General features: G+C 35.5%; 2 protein-coding genes and 1 pseudogene across 2 annotated transcripts; all 3 read left to right on the forward strand.

Moving 5' to 3' along the window:
* Nucleotides 1-2,652: 2,652 nt before the first annotated feature.
* On the forward strand, nt 2,653-3,570 carry LOC109122306 (gibberellin 20 oxidase 1-like; annotated as a pseudogene).
* Nucleotides 3,571-6,728: 3,158 nt separating this feature from the next.
* On the forward strand, nt 6,729-8,324 carry LOC100247063 (jasmonate-induced oxygenase 2). Its single transcript, XM_002284874.5, has 3 exons — nt 6,729-7,323; nt 7,405-7,732; nt 7,834-8,324. The coding sequence occupies exons 1-3, from the start codon at nt 6,881-6,883 to the stop codon at nt 8,089-8,091; spliced, it is 1,029 nt and encodes a 342-aa protein (XP_002284910.1). The 5' UTR covers nt 6,729-6,880; the 3' UTR covers nt 8,092-8,324.
* A 977-nt stretch (nt 8,325-9,301) lies between these two features.
* Nucleotides 9,302-10,447, forward strand: LOC100241930 (methyl jasmonate esterase 1-like). Its single transcript, XM_059735725.1, has 2 exons — nt 9,302-9,755; nt 9,863-10,447. Exons 1-2 carry the CDS (start codon nt 9,303-9,305, stop codon nt 10,034-10,036), a joined length of 627 nt encoding a protein of 208 aa, XP_059591708.1. The 5' UTR covers nt 9,302; the 3' UTR covers nt 10,037-10,447.
* Nucleotides 10,448-13,591: the final 3,144 nt, after the last annotated feature.

Genomic DNA, 13,591 nt, shown 5'->3' on the forward strand with positions numbered 1-13,591 from the left:
ACCCTCACCAGAGAGAATATTCTCTTTACGTGTCTCTCTCTCTCGCCCAGCCTTCTCTCTCTCTAACCACCTCCAACTTGGAAGGATTCCTTTTGGCTAATAGCTACTGTAACTGGTATTCCTGTCATCAATTTAATAGACATTTTCTTTTTTGGTTCATATTCCGGATTGGGTTCATCCCTTTAGTAATAAGATGAATTGAGTTATCGACATGAAAGCCTAAGAACTCAATGGTACCCACCCCTCTTTGGCCAAGTTTGTATGATTTGAGAGGGAAGGTCCCGTTGAGTTCTCAGTAATCCCAAGATTTTATTGGTATAAATGCCAATCAAAACGAATCTCCTCTTACAATGTTTAAAAAACCTCCATCTACTCCCTCATTCTCTTGGTGTACAACTCACCTCCAAAACAATAGATATATAAATAAGAACGTGCTCTCCCAACTGACCCTAGAAGCCTCTAGAAGACCCCTTTAAAAACACGTGTCCTCATTATGAGCCATCTACTGAGAGCCTCTAAAAAAAAAAAGCTTAGACCCAAAATCGCCCTAAATGGCCTCCAAAATGTGGCTAAAAAATGATTAATGAGCCAAGTAAATGTGAACTAATAAGGGATGATGAATGATTAAGCAAGAAGTATCCAAACGGACACCAAATTAAAATGGGCATGGGGCGAGAGGAAAATAAAAAATGCAAACATACGTGCTATGAGACAAAATGGAGGGTCTATAAATATGCCCTTATTTGATATAGTTCATGAGTGAACTGAACACGAAGAGTGAAACATGAGTGATGAATGGTATGAAGTGAATTGCATTGAAGAACAAAAGAGAACTCATAATTTTTTCATAACACATGGCATGCTAAGCTCAAAGATCAGGATCACATACTAAGGAAGAAACTTAAGATAAAGATACAAATAATGTGGGGAGTGTATATGCAATGAACAACACTAGATCGTGACACAACATACAACTCAAGGACAACCAAGATAAGAAGTGATTAACTCACAAAAAATGATATTGAAGGAAGAGAATGTCATAATAAACTCGAGGAAGGGGAAAATTCTAAATGAACTCAAATAGAGGGGAATGTGCGGCTTGAGGCCAAACAAACTTAAAACTAGGAGGCGACTTGAAGCCGAATAAACTTAACAAGGACAAACGCATGGCTTGAAGTCAAATAGGCTCAAAACTAAGGATAAGGGTGAAGGCACGACTAAAGCCGAATGAACTTAATAAGGATAAAGACGATACTCAAAGCTGAACAAACTCAACAAGAAATGTAAAGGCATAGCACGAAGCTGAATAGGACTTAACAAGATACGTAAAAGTGTGGTTTGAAGCCGAATAGACTCAACTTGAAACTCAAAGGTGTGGCTCGAAGTCGAATAAACTCAACTAGATATATAAAAATGTGACTCAAAGCTGAACAAACTCAACCCGAAACGTAAAGGTGCAACTCAAAGCCTAACAAACTCAACTCAAAACATAAAGACGTGGCTTGAAGCCAGACATACTCAAATAGAGACATAAAGGCATGACTTGAAGCTACGACTTGAAGCCGAACAAACTCAACTTGAAACATAAAGACGCAGCTTGAAGCCAATCAAACTCAATTAGAGACGTAAAGGTGTGACTCAAAGTTAAGACAAACTCAACTCGAAACAAAAAGGCACAACTCGAAGCCGAACTCAACTAGAGACGTAAAGGCGCAACTCAAAGCCGAACAAACTCAACTTGAAACGTTAAGACATTGCTTCAAGTTGAACATGCTAAACTAGAGACGCAAAAATGTAACTCAAAGTTGAATAAACTCAACTCAAAACATAAAGGCATGACTCAAAGTCGAATAGACTCAACTAGAGATGTAAAAGCGTAGCTTGAAACCTAACAGACTCAACTCCAAATATAAAGGCGTTGCTCGAAGCTAAATAGACTTAACTTGAAAAGTAAAGGCGTAGCTCAATGTCGAATAGACTCAATTAGAGATGCAAAAGCGCAACTTGAAGCCGAATAGACTCAACTTGAAATGTAAGGCATGTTTTGAAGCAGAATAGACTCAGCTAGAGATGTAGAGCTGTGGCTTGAAACTAAACAAACTCAACTAGAGACATAAAAGCATGACTTGAAGTTGAACAAACTCAACAAGAAATGTAAAGACGTGGGTCAAAGTTGAACTGACTCAACTAGAGATGTAAAGGTGCGACTTGAAACCAAATAGATTCAACTTGAAGCCAAATAGATTCAACTTGAAACGTAAAGACACAACTTGAAGCCAAATAAACTCAACTTGAAATATAGATGCACGACTAGAAGCTGAACAGACTCAACTAAAGGCATGAGGTGCAGCTTAAAGTCAAACAAAATCAACTAGAGACATAAATACGTGGCTCAAAGATGAAAGAGATGTAAAAGTGCGGTTTGAAGCCGAATAGACTAAACTCGAACTGTTAAGGCACGACTTGAAGCTAAATAGACTCAACTAGAGGCATAAAAATGCGACTCAAAGTCGATCAAACTCAAGTAGAGACGTAAAGGCACAACTCAAAGGCAAACAAACTCAAATAGAGACGTAAAGGCATGGCAAGATTTTATTAAATTCATTTTGAGTATTGATATATTTTATATAATGACTTATTTTCATGAAAATTTGGAAAGAATATGTTGGAGAAATAGAAAAATTAGCCAACAAGTTCTTAGAACTCATCTTCTTAAGCTTAGGCTTGGCCGGGGACTAGTTGAATGAGTTATTCCAATGGCAAACCAGCTTAATCCGACTCAATTATCACTCTCCGCCGTTCTCGTGGCCGAAGCTCTCTCGTTGTGGGTCGGTACAAGGACGCCAAAGCTTTAACCGTTCTCTTTCAAGATGGTGTCACAGGGTTGGAAGTGAAGGGAAAAGTTGATGGTGAATGGATTGGAGTAAAGCCTATTCCAAATGCTTATATCATTGATGTTGGTGATATTATTCAGGTATGATCCATCAAATGACTTCAATTTCATTTGTACACATTGGAAAATTGTAGGTTATCAATTCAAAACCTCCTCAAAAGTATAGGATAAAATCTAGAGCATTGGATAGGGATAAAAGTATCGAGACTAGATCTAGAAAAATGAAATCATATACGAAGTAAATAAACTTAATTATATACATGACATGTTGTGATTGGTTTGAGTTTTTTTTATAGGTATTATAATAGCTAGGTCTTATATATTGTATCTTATTATTATTATTTAAAAAAAAAGAAAAACATGTTGGAGAAATTGGTGTTACTTTTTCTCAATATTTATCCAACACTATACAGGTTTGGAGCAATGATAAATATGAGAGCGTGGAGCACATGGTGGTGGCGAATAGTGAGAAGGAAAGGTTTTCGATTCCATTCTTTTTCTTACCGGTGCATCATGTGAATGTGAAGCCATTGGAGGAGTTGACCAATGAGGAAAACCCCCCTAAATTTAAAGAGTACAACTGGGGAAAGTTCATGGCAACTAGAAACAGGAGTGATTTCAAGAAGCAAACTGTCGAAAACATTCAGATTCATCATTTCAGAGTTTCCGAACAATGATGTTGTAAGACCATTTTCCACTTTTAGTCCCTGAAAAATCATGGTGTTGGACTCTAAATAAATCATGCCAAGAGAGTTGGTTGACCCAATTAGTAGTTTGTTATCACAGTTCCAGATAATTAAAGTTTGTTCTACAATTAGCTATGTATAGAATTTTGTAATCAATTATTTAGATGAGGGAAAAAGCATTTCTTTTCTGCTGGAATTTCTTTTGGTTTAGCTTCTTCAGACGGTATGAGAGCCTCCACTGCCAACAATGGAGTACTCCTCAACCTCCATCATGGTAGCTTCTTTTCTGTTGAATTGAGTAGTTTCAATTCAACATGTTGTCTGGGCAAAATCCATGAATTCCCATTTCCATTATCTGCAACTCAATATACGGAACTGCTCCAAATTAATGCAGTCAGATTTTTGGGGAGTGTCAAATACACAATCCTCTATTGGCTATCAGTTTCACATTCACTTCATTGATGCTTATTCCAAGTTTCGTTTTATTTTTATCTTCTTGGAAACAAATCTGATGCAATCCATTGCAAAACTAGGTTGAATTGCAGCTTGGTTTTGAGCTCAAACTGATTGGGTTGGGGAATATAGAGCTTTTAGCGATGATCGTCTTCAATCATATGTTGTTATTCAAACTGATTGCGTTGGGAATTTGATCCCATCACTAAGGTATACATAGTTAAAAGTAAAATTATTTATTTTTCCTATTAAAATGAAATAAACAAATAATTTTAAAAATGATTTCAATTTTTAAGCAAATTGCTTTAAGATTTAGATAAAAGAAACAAAAAAAAAAAAAAAACAAACATCATAGTTCTATTAAGTATTACTTAGATTTGAATTAAGATTTATAGATATAATATATAAAAATCTAAAAAAAAACTGAAAACCAAATTCCACATATTAATAATGTCAGTACTTTGTTATTATAAGCTTTGTCTATCTCACTATTATTTCCTTCGCCTTAAACAAATCATGATTTCGTCGTTATTGTGTTTTTTTTTTCCACATCCTCATTTCATGTGTTGTTTCCTTTAATTTGACAATCTTTTGTATGGTTACGACTATTAAAATATGTAAGGAAATATTGATATCGGTAAATTGATTAAATATATGAAAACTTTAGATATAACTTAAAAAAAATGATAAAATTATGTATATATATAATTTTTTTATAAAAAAAATGTAAATATGATATAATAATATTGAATAATAAAAAACAAATCATGATTTCGTTGTTATCGTGTTTTTTTTTTCCACATCCTCATTTCATGTGTTGTTTCCTTTAATTTGACAATCTTTTGTATGGTTACGACTATTAAAATATGTAAGGAAATATTGATATTAGTAAATTGATTAAATATATGAAAATTTTAAATATAACTTAAAAAAATGATAAAATTATGTATATATACAATGTTTTCAGAACCGGATGGGTCATTGAATCGAAAAAGTTACCGGTTCACGGTTTACCGATCAAACCGCGGTCGAATCGATGGTCGAACCGCGGTCGAACCGATGACGTCATAAATATGTAATTTATATATTATTAAAATTAAAAATAATTATAAAAATTTTAAAATATATATGAATAAATTAAAAATCAATAATATTATTTTATATATTTGATATTATCAAATTAAATCATATTAAATGAAATGTGTACAATATTTAAATGTGAATATATTCAAAATGAAAAATTTAACTAATTTTATAATTTTTAAAAATATTATATTATTTTTATTTAATATTAAAAAAAAATTAAAATCCAACATATATTGTTTTGTTTGGCATATCAAATAAGTAGCCGAGTGGTGTCCTAGTTTATTTACAAAACCTGAGGTCCCACTTCAAATCCTCCCTCTTGTTGCATTTGTTAAATTTTTTTCATTGATATTATCATATTAGTTTGCAATCCCACATCGGATTGTGAGAGAAATAAGGGTGCAAAGGATGCCTATAAAAAGTATCCTCATTGAAAGCAACAGCATGCCCACCTTGTGGGCTCAAAACTGAGCCTACTTAAATGGTTTGGGTGCGGGCTTTGTCATGTTAAGACATGGCCTAGTATGGTTTTTGGCCTACAACTTTTAATTTTTTATACAATGGACTTGCAAAATGATGGGCCAATATGGACTGTTCGGTTCACCAGTTTGACCGTTGGTTTAGGCGGTTCGTAACCGATCCAATAGTTAAACGGTTTAATAGAGTGGATCGGACCGAAAATGTGACCGGTCATCGGTTGGATCGGCCGATCCGATCCGGTTTTTAAAACATTGTATATATATAATTTTTTTATAAAAAAAAATGTAAATATGATATAGAAATATTGAATAATAAAAAGATGTGTATTAATTTTGTATGATATTTTGATTTTTCCTTACAAACACTATCATTAATTATTTTATTTTATTGAAAAACTTATACAATAAAATAACCAAATGGGAGGATATGTTTGAGACTGTCATCAAGAACCATTTTTTTTTTTCAAGAGTAAAGAAATATGAATTTTTTTTTGATTTTCAATTGGTCCTAAATAAGGTTTTTGAGATTTGTTAGGACAATAAGGTATTTGTTGGTAACATATTTTAAGTATTTTTAATTATTTTCACTTATTTTTTTAGAATTGTTTAAAAATTGAGTATATGTTGTAAAGTCTCAATTATGAGAAGACATTAATATATTTAGTTATTATGTATTTAATTACTATATGTTTATTTATTTAGTTATTATATTAGAGTTATTATTTTGAAAAATAAAACTCAAAATGAATTAGTTTTTATTTTTTTTATTACATATATTTTAATTCCAATTGTGTTGTATATTTTTTTTTTTCTCTTTTTCTCTTTGCATCGTTTTTGGGTTTTAAACCATTGGATGAGAACATAAAAACCAAGAAGGTTTAAATATAAAGCAGAGAATTCGAAAATATACACGACACCACTGGATTCATTAATCAAGCTGGAGTTAATTAAACAATGAGAGTATTAGACTCCAATTCAAATACGGATGAAACATTTGAATGTGGAGAGTGCTGTCGGTAAAATCATTGAGAGAGATTCCTTTGGGGCGGCAGATTTTGTTTTATGTCGGTAAAATCACTTGAACAATTATCATTAACATATGCGCAACCCGTGAGCTCACACCCCCAACCAAAACTTAAAACGTAACCCAATTTATGTCCAGGTTCAATGTACTAAACCACCTGCCAAGTGGCCAAATCCCCGTCACCATCTTCACCTGCAGCTAACACTAGCAGTGCATAACCACCATTTCTGAGTTCTAAGTTCTAACCACTACCACAGCCATGGGAGAGGTCGATCCAGCCTTCATCCAAGACACCCAACACAGGCCTGAGCTCGCTGTTATCGAAGCTGAAGGCATCCCCCTCATTGATCTCTCTTCCGCCAATGCTTCCAACCATGTTTCTCAAATAGCTGATGCATGCAAGAACTGGGGCTTCTTTCAAGTCATCAACCATGGGGTGCCCTCGGAGTCTCGTCGTAAAATTGAGGATGCCGCGAGGAAGTTCTTCGCTCTCCCACTGGAGGAGAAGAGGAAGGTGAGTAGAGATGAGGTGAATCCTTTGGGGTACTTTGATACTGAGCATACCAAGAACGTTAGGGACTGGAAGGAAGTCTTTGATTTCGTGGTGCCTACCCCCGCCTTCATCCCTGCTTCGCCTGATCCTGACGACAAGGAGCTCAAAGAGCTGACCAATCAGTGGCCTCAGTACCCTCCTGAATTAAGGTACAAGTTTCACCAGTTAAGGCACAGTCACTACAGTGAATTACTTTTTTTTTTTTGTTCTAATTGAACTGATTAATACAGGGAGGTATGTGAAGAATATGCTAGAGAAATGGGAAAACTAGCTTTCAAGCTGTTAGGACTCATCTCACTAAGCTTAGGTTTGCCAGAAAACAGATTCAATATTCTCTTTGAAGAATCAACAAACTTCATCCGCCTCAATCACTACCCACCTTGCCCCATCCCTCACCTAGCTTTGGGCGTTGGTCGCCACAAGGATTCCAGAGCCTTAACCATCCTTGCCCAGGATGATGTTGGAGGGTTGGAAGTAAAGCGAAAAACCAATGGAGAATGGGTTCGAGTTAAGCCCACCCCAGATGCTTTTATCATCAATGTTGGGGATATAATTCAGGTACCACCCAAGAACTTTGAATTATAAGTACATGCTTATCAGTACTGTTGGGATCAAGAAATTTTGCACCCTTTTGGCTAATTATACTGATATTAAACCAGGTCTGGAGCAACGATACTTATGAAAGTGTCGAGCACAGGGTGACGGTGAATTCAGAGAGGGAAAGGTTCTCAATTCCGGTCTTTTTCAGTCCCGGGCACCATGTTTGGGTGAAGCCCTTGGAGGAGCTGACGAAGGGAGAAAAGCCAAAGTACAGAGCATACAACTGGGGAAAGTTCTTTGCTGCGAGAAGGCGCAGTAATTTCAAGAAGCTTGATGTGGAAAACCTCCAAATTTCTCATTTCAAGGTATCAGAGTAAAAGGGTCAGTGGGACATCATCTATCATGTATTCAATAAGAGCTTGTTTTAGCTCTCTGAAGTTCACCATGCAGTATATAGGATAAGTACATGGTGAATTTGGAGATTTGGTGTGAAAATAATAATGTAATTTGCTTGATAAATAAGCAGCAATGAAAGCTGCAGTAATGGAATAGTCACTTTCTTCCTATACCAGGAAGAGAATTATTAAGATCAATGGATCCTAAAGAAGCATATAGCACCATTACTTTTTGAGGAAATTATTACAATCACCAATAATTTATGAGGAATTTGACAGCCATGGGAAAGGTTAATCCAACATTCATCCAACACTCAAAACAAAGGCCAAACTCTTGCTGCCACCTGAACTCAAAGCACGGGTTACAATTAATGTTGGTGGGCAGTGTTCAAATCATATAATAAGTTGAGTAATTTAATAATCAGGTTGAATTAGGTCTTATTTAAATCAATAAAATTAACTTTTTAATTTAATTCATTTTCGACTCAATTGATTATAATTATGTTAATACACAATAATTAAATAGATCTACTTAAGTCAAATTTGTGTTGTACGCCTTAATCCTAAAACAACTTCTTTATTAAAGGAATCATGCCAGTCAACACAACTTTGATCAATTCAAATGGGTGAAAACATCATGTTTGAGTCAGACTGAGGTATCAAGCATGACCAAGCCTACCCCAAAGTACCTTCAACCTGCCACGGGAAAGGTTTGGCTAACATTTTATATGTCCAAAAACCTTAACTGCACAACTTATATTAATTGAAAGATACATCTCAAGATTTGCAGAAGCAAAACCAAAAATGCCAAAAACAAATTGAGATCAGAACTCAATCCACAGATCACATTGGGAAAAGAAAATGTTTGCAGTTACAAACCAATCCGGGCAAGAGAAGAATTCAAGGGGAGGAGTTAACTACTTGACTCTGTATATTTCATTCTTTCTTCCTTTGCATAACTTCTTTATCATTGAAAAAGAGTGTGACGCAGGTGCATGTGTCATCTATGAAAAGACATAAACTCTGGCAGTCAAAGTGTACGTGTTCTTGAATCCTTAGTCCTTATTTTATTTCTAGAGTCAATTTCACGGGAAAATTTTTAATCAATTAGATTAGTAGTTGTAGTGAAAACCTACCCAATTGTGCCCTTTAAAATGCTGGGGTGCTGACCATCTCTGTAACAGGAAAGGAGTATGGAAGCAAGGAAGAAGCATATGATTTTTGTTTCCTTTCTGATTTTTCTTGTTTCTTCAGTGTATCCAATGGCATCAGAGGGGAGACAGGCTAATCCCGTCAAGCACTTTGTTCTAGTTCATGGGTCTTGCCATGGTGCCTGGTCTTGGTACAAGATTGTGGCACTACTAAAATCATCTGGCCACAAAGTTACTGCTCTGGACTTGGCTGCTTCTGGAATTAACCCAAAACAAGTGGGTGATCTGCGATCAATTTCTTGGTATTTCCAGCCACTGAGGGACTTCGTGGAGTCACTCCCTGCAGATGAGAGGGTGGTTCTCGTTGGACACAGCTTGGGTGGATTGGCCATTTCTCAGGCCATGGAGAAGTTCCCAGAAAAGGTTTCTGTAGCTGTTTTTGTTACTGCCTCAATGCCTGGTCCCACTCTCAACATTTCCACTCTCAATCAAGAGGTACTTCATACATACTATTTTTCTTTTACAGAAATTTACTTGCTGATTAAGAGGGGAAGGCTTCCCCTGTTTCTGACTTTTAGCCTGGTTTCTACTTCTTATTGAAGTCACTCAGGAGACAAGGTCCTCTACTAGACAGCCAGTTCACATATGATAATGGCCCCAACAATCCTCCCACCACTTTCAGCTTTGGCCCCTTGTTCTTATCACTGAATGTGTATCAGTTGAGCCCAACTGAGGTGAGAACTCCATTTATTAAGGCCTTACAACCAAAATCATGAGACCTTCATTGTTGTTGTCATATCATTTCGGGCACAAATATTCCAGGACTTGGCACTAGGGACTGTGTTGATGAGACCCGTACGCTTGTTCATTGAAGAAGACATGTCAAATGAGCTCATGTTGTCGAAGAAATATGCCTCGGTTAAACGTGTCTTTATTATTTCAGAGGAAGACAAGCTGGGGAAAAGGGATTTTCAACTCTGGATGATTGAAAAAAACCCACCTGATGCTGTTAAAGAGATTAAAGGATCTGATCACATGGTCATGATCTCTAAGCCAAAAGAGCTTTGGGTTCACCTGCAGGCAATTGCTGAGAAGTATTCTTGATGTTGTCATACCATTATGTGGAAAATGAAACAATTGAATGAGCAGGAAAAGAAAAAAAGTTTCAATAGAAATTGGTACTTTGAGCCGTGGATTGATTCAAAGAAATTTTTACTAATAGAACATCATAGTTCAGATGTATCAAACAATTAAATGTATTGCAATATACAACTATATTTCAGGAGTTTTAACAGAGTGTGCAGAAAATCAAACTGAAGTTCAAATCATCCCAAGCTTCATATCTGTCTTTCTTCTACAGGGTCATAAGCCCTGGATTTCAGATCTAAAATCAAATTTAAAGGGAAGAGAAATAAAGTGAAGATAAGGTGTTTTATCTTGGGAAAGTCGAGGAGGGCATCAAGGCTTTAATTTTAAGCTATGGATGATTGAAAAAAGAACAAAGAAAAACAGCCAGAGGGAGTCGAAGGGATCAAAGGACCTGATCATCCTACTTTGAAAAAAGAAAGGGACCGGAGCAATTAGTATTCTTCCATTGCCAGTTCATCAAAGGAATCCAATGATTGCTTCCAAGTCCAAATATGACATGTGGATCACATGTATCACCTCTATGATTAGCATACAAATAAATTATATCCCCCATAGAAATCAAAGCTAATATAAATATGACCATGATAGGCAACGTGTAACAGTTCATAATTGACCAAGACTAATGTTTCCCAGGAAAAGGAAGAGATCTTGGATGCGATTTCTTTCTTCAAATCCACACTATGGCATTCAAAATTATCAAAATTTCAGTGTTAGGTATTTTAAATGATATTACTACATTTTTAATCACAGACCCAATGATTCTAAGGCATGTCTAATATTGGGGGCCTTAAAATAACTTGACTTTATTAAAATAAGGGGTTGGTGTTAGGAAAATCTGCATTTTATATGGCGGATAAATGATCGTGCCCATGGAGAACCCAAGATTTGCTTTGTTCTTATCATCCATCATATATAGAAGCTATTGCCCCAAAAGATTCATATTAAGATTTTGTGGGTGTTCATACTCTGCAACTGCGCAGATGCACCAAATTAATGCAGAAGGTTAGCTCAAAGTTGTTCAAAATTTATGAGTTTGATGAGTACTAAAGTCCTGCTGGGACTATGAAAATCAAGTCATCTTCCATTTTTGACAAAAGAAACCATATTAAGAATGATGGAAACAGACTTTTATTTCATCTGATTCCACTTAATAATCGCCATTATAGCTTTTCTTCATCTAGACCCCATTTTCTTCTTCTTGATCTTCCCAGAATGATCACCAATTGAAAAAGAGTATCAAACCCATATCAAGCAAGAAAATAATTGATACCCAAGAAATATTTTTTCCTGATCTTGCAAGTATATTAAAGCCTTTCTTAATCATCATTACATCTTTTCTTTCTCCAGACTCTATTTTCCCTCAGATCTTCGCTCTTCTCCTTGATCCACCCAACAAGATTATTACCAAAGGAACAGCACATAAAATCGTGTGAAGCAAGCAAATAATCAGCACCCAAACAACTGAAGATTCGTTTCCAAAGCTATCAGCAAATGAATTTGCAGAAAATGAAGCTCACCCAGAACAAAATTTAATCAAAGTTTACATAGATGTGTATATATACTCTCTCCTATCAAACATGCACATCCTTTAGAAAATCTATCAAGGCAAAAAAGAACCCTCAACATATACAATGGCCAATGAGCATTCTGGTAAGGAAGGAAACTACAAGACGAAGAATTCAAAGAAGAAAACCGATAAAAGGGACAGAAACATCATTGCCAACTGAGGCTGAGTTTGCCAAAAGCGGCGTGGCATTGTGGTTGATGACTAGCCCGACTGCCTCCGCGAAAACAAGCACAAACTCTACTGCCATTTTCAGCAGTGATATACACATTTCCAGTCTCTGAATCACCATTACAGCAAGAGAAATGCTTATATACTCTTGGCTATACTGTTCTCTTTATCGCATCCCCGCGTCTCTCTCTCTATTTGAGTCTTGGTCTCCATTAATATATATATACTACAAGCTGTTGATTTGCCATGGCGATAATCAAAGGCAGGTTCAAAAATGGCCTTTGGACTCCTCCAAGGGACACCCCACCTTTCTCTCTCAAACAGTCAAACCCATATACAAATAATATCGCCCCACGCTTTTTTTACACTCAAGTTGGCGATTAGTGATTAGGCATATGAGTGAGTTATCCGATCTGAACACAGGACAAGCTTCAAGATATGAAATCTGCGTGTATTTTTATATGACTGCTCGATGGATTTGAGGGTTGAGTTCTCCTTGGAAACAGTCACATGGAAACAAGAATGATAGACCCAGCTGATTTTCACCTTAAATAGAATTACCCTGACAATGAAACCATTACCCAAGTGGGTTTATAATTATACCACAGCTTGTCTCAGGACCCTTATCCACCCCTTCGAAAAAAAAAAAAAAAAATCTTTTTGAAAAAAGTGTTACAACCCTAGATAAGGAGTGGATAAGGATGTGAATTATTGAGATGGCAGCAGATTTATGGTTAGGAATAAGGGAAATAGTGCCACAGAAATGCAGATCAGACTGTATGGGAGGTGTCAATTTCAGGGGTGGTTCAGAAAATAAATAAATAATTTTTTTGTCTGTGGACCTTTGCCTAAAGAATCTGAGCAATATTGTTAATCGACATGCATTATTTAATGCTGAAATCGTAACATTTCTTTCAAATCTTGAAAGAATATGGTATATGCCCGGAACATCTCAACTCTAATTGCCTAGAATAAGTATGAAAAGTTCTGCTAATTTTGGAATTATAGTTTAGCAATGAGTATAGCAACTTACGAAGAGAGGTCATTTTTTTTTATGGGTTGGAGTGAATTTTGAGTACTCTACAAGGATTATAGGTAGCTATTTTAGAAAAATACTAAGATATCGAATTTCAAATTAAAATTTTAAAAATATGTAATGAAATCTAAACTGTTAAATAAAGATACAAATAATTAAGATTGAGATATAAATAAATGTGATGTACATATAAAGAAATGAAATCGATGTTTAAACAAATAAGATCAAAGTACAATGTAATAAGAGTAAGGTATGACATAATAGGACTCATATATGATACAAATGAATGAAACTTGATTACAAAATAATGAGACCTAAATTATAAATATATTGCCACTTGGTTAGTAATGTGTTTTAGTAAGCCTAAAAACTTTCTTATATATATAATTTTTACAAAATTAAGAATAATTT

Source organism: Vitis vinifera, chromosome 3 (assembly GCF_030704535.1).
Source record: "Vitis vinifera cultivar Pinot Noir 40024 chromosome 3, ASM3070453v1".
In the NCBI taxonomy this organism is placed as follows: domain Eukaryota; kingdom Viridiplantae; phylum Streptophyta; class Magnoliopsida; order Vitales; family Vitaceae; genus Vitis; species Vitis vinifera.

Excerpts from the sequence above, each read along its gene's own strand:
- LOC100247063 (XM_002284874.5), top strand. The coding sequence starts at position 6,881 with ATGGGAGAGGTCGATCCAGCCTTCATCCAAGACACCCAACACAGGCCT. Across the intron at positions 7,324-7,404 it reads CAGTACCCTCCTGAATTAAG|GGAGGTATGTGAAGAATATG; the intron begins GTACAAGTTTCA and ends TGATTAATACAG. Across the intron at positions 7,733-7,833 it reads ATGTTGGGGATATAATTCAG|GTCTGGAGCAACGATACTTA; the intron begins GTACCACCCAAG and ends ATATTAAACCAG.
- LOC100241930 (XM_059735725.1), top strand. The coding sequence starts at position 9,303 with ATGGAAGCAAGGAAGAAGCATATGATTTTTGTTTCCTTTCTGATTTTT. Across the intron at positions 9,756-9,862 it reads TTTCCACTCTCAATCAAGAG|TCACTCAGGAGACAAGGTCC; the intron begins GTACTTCATACA and ends TTCTTATTGAAG.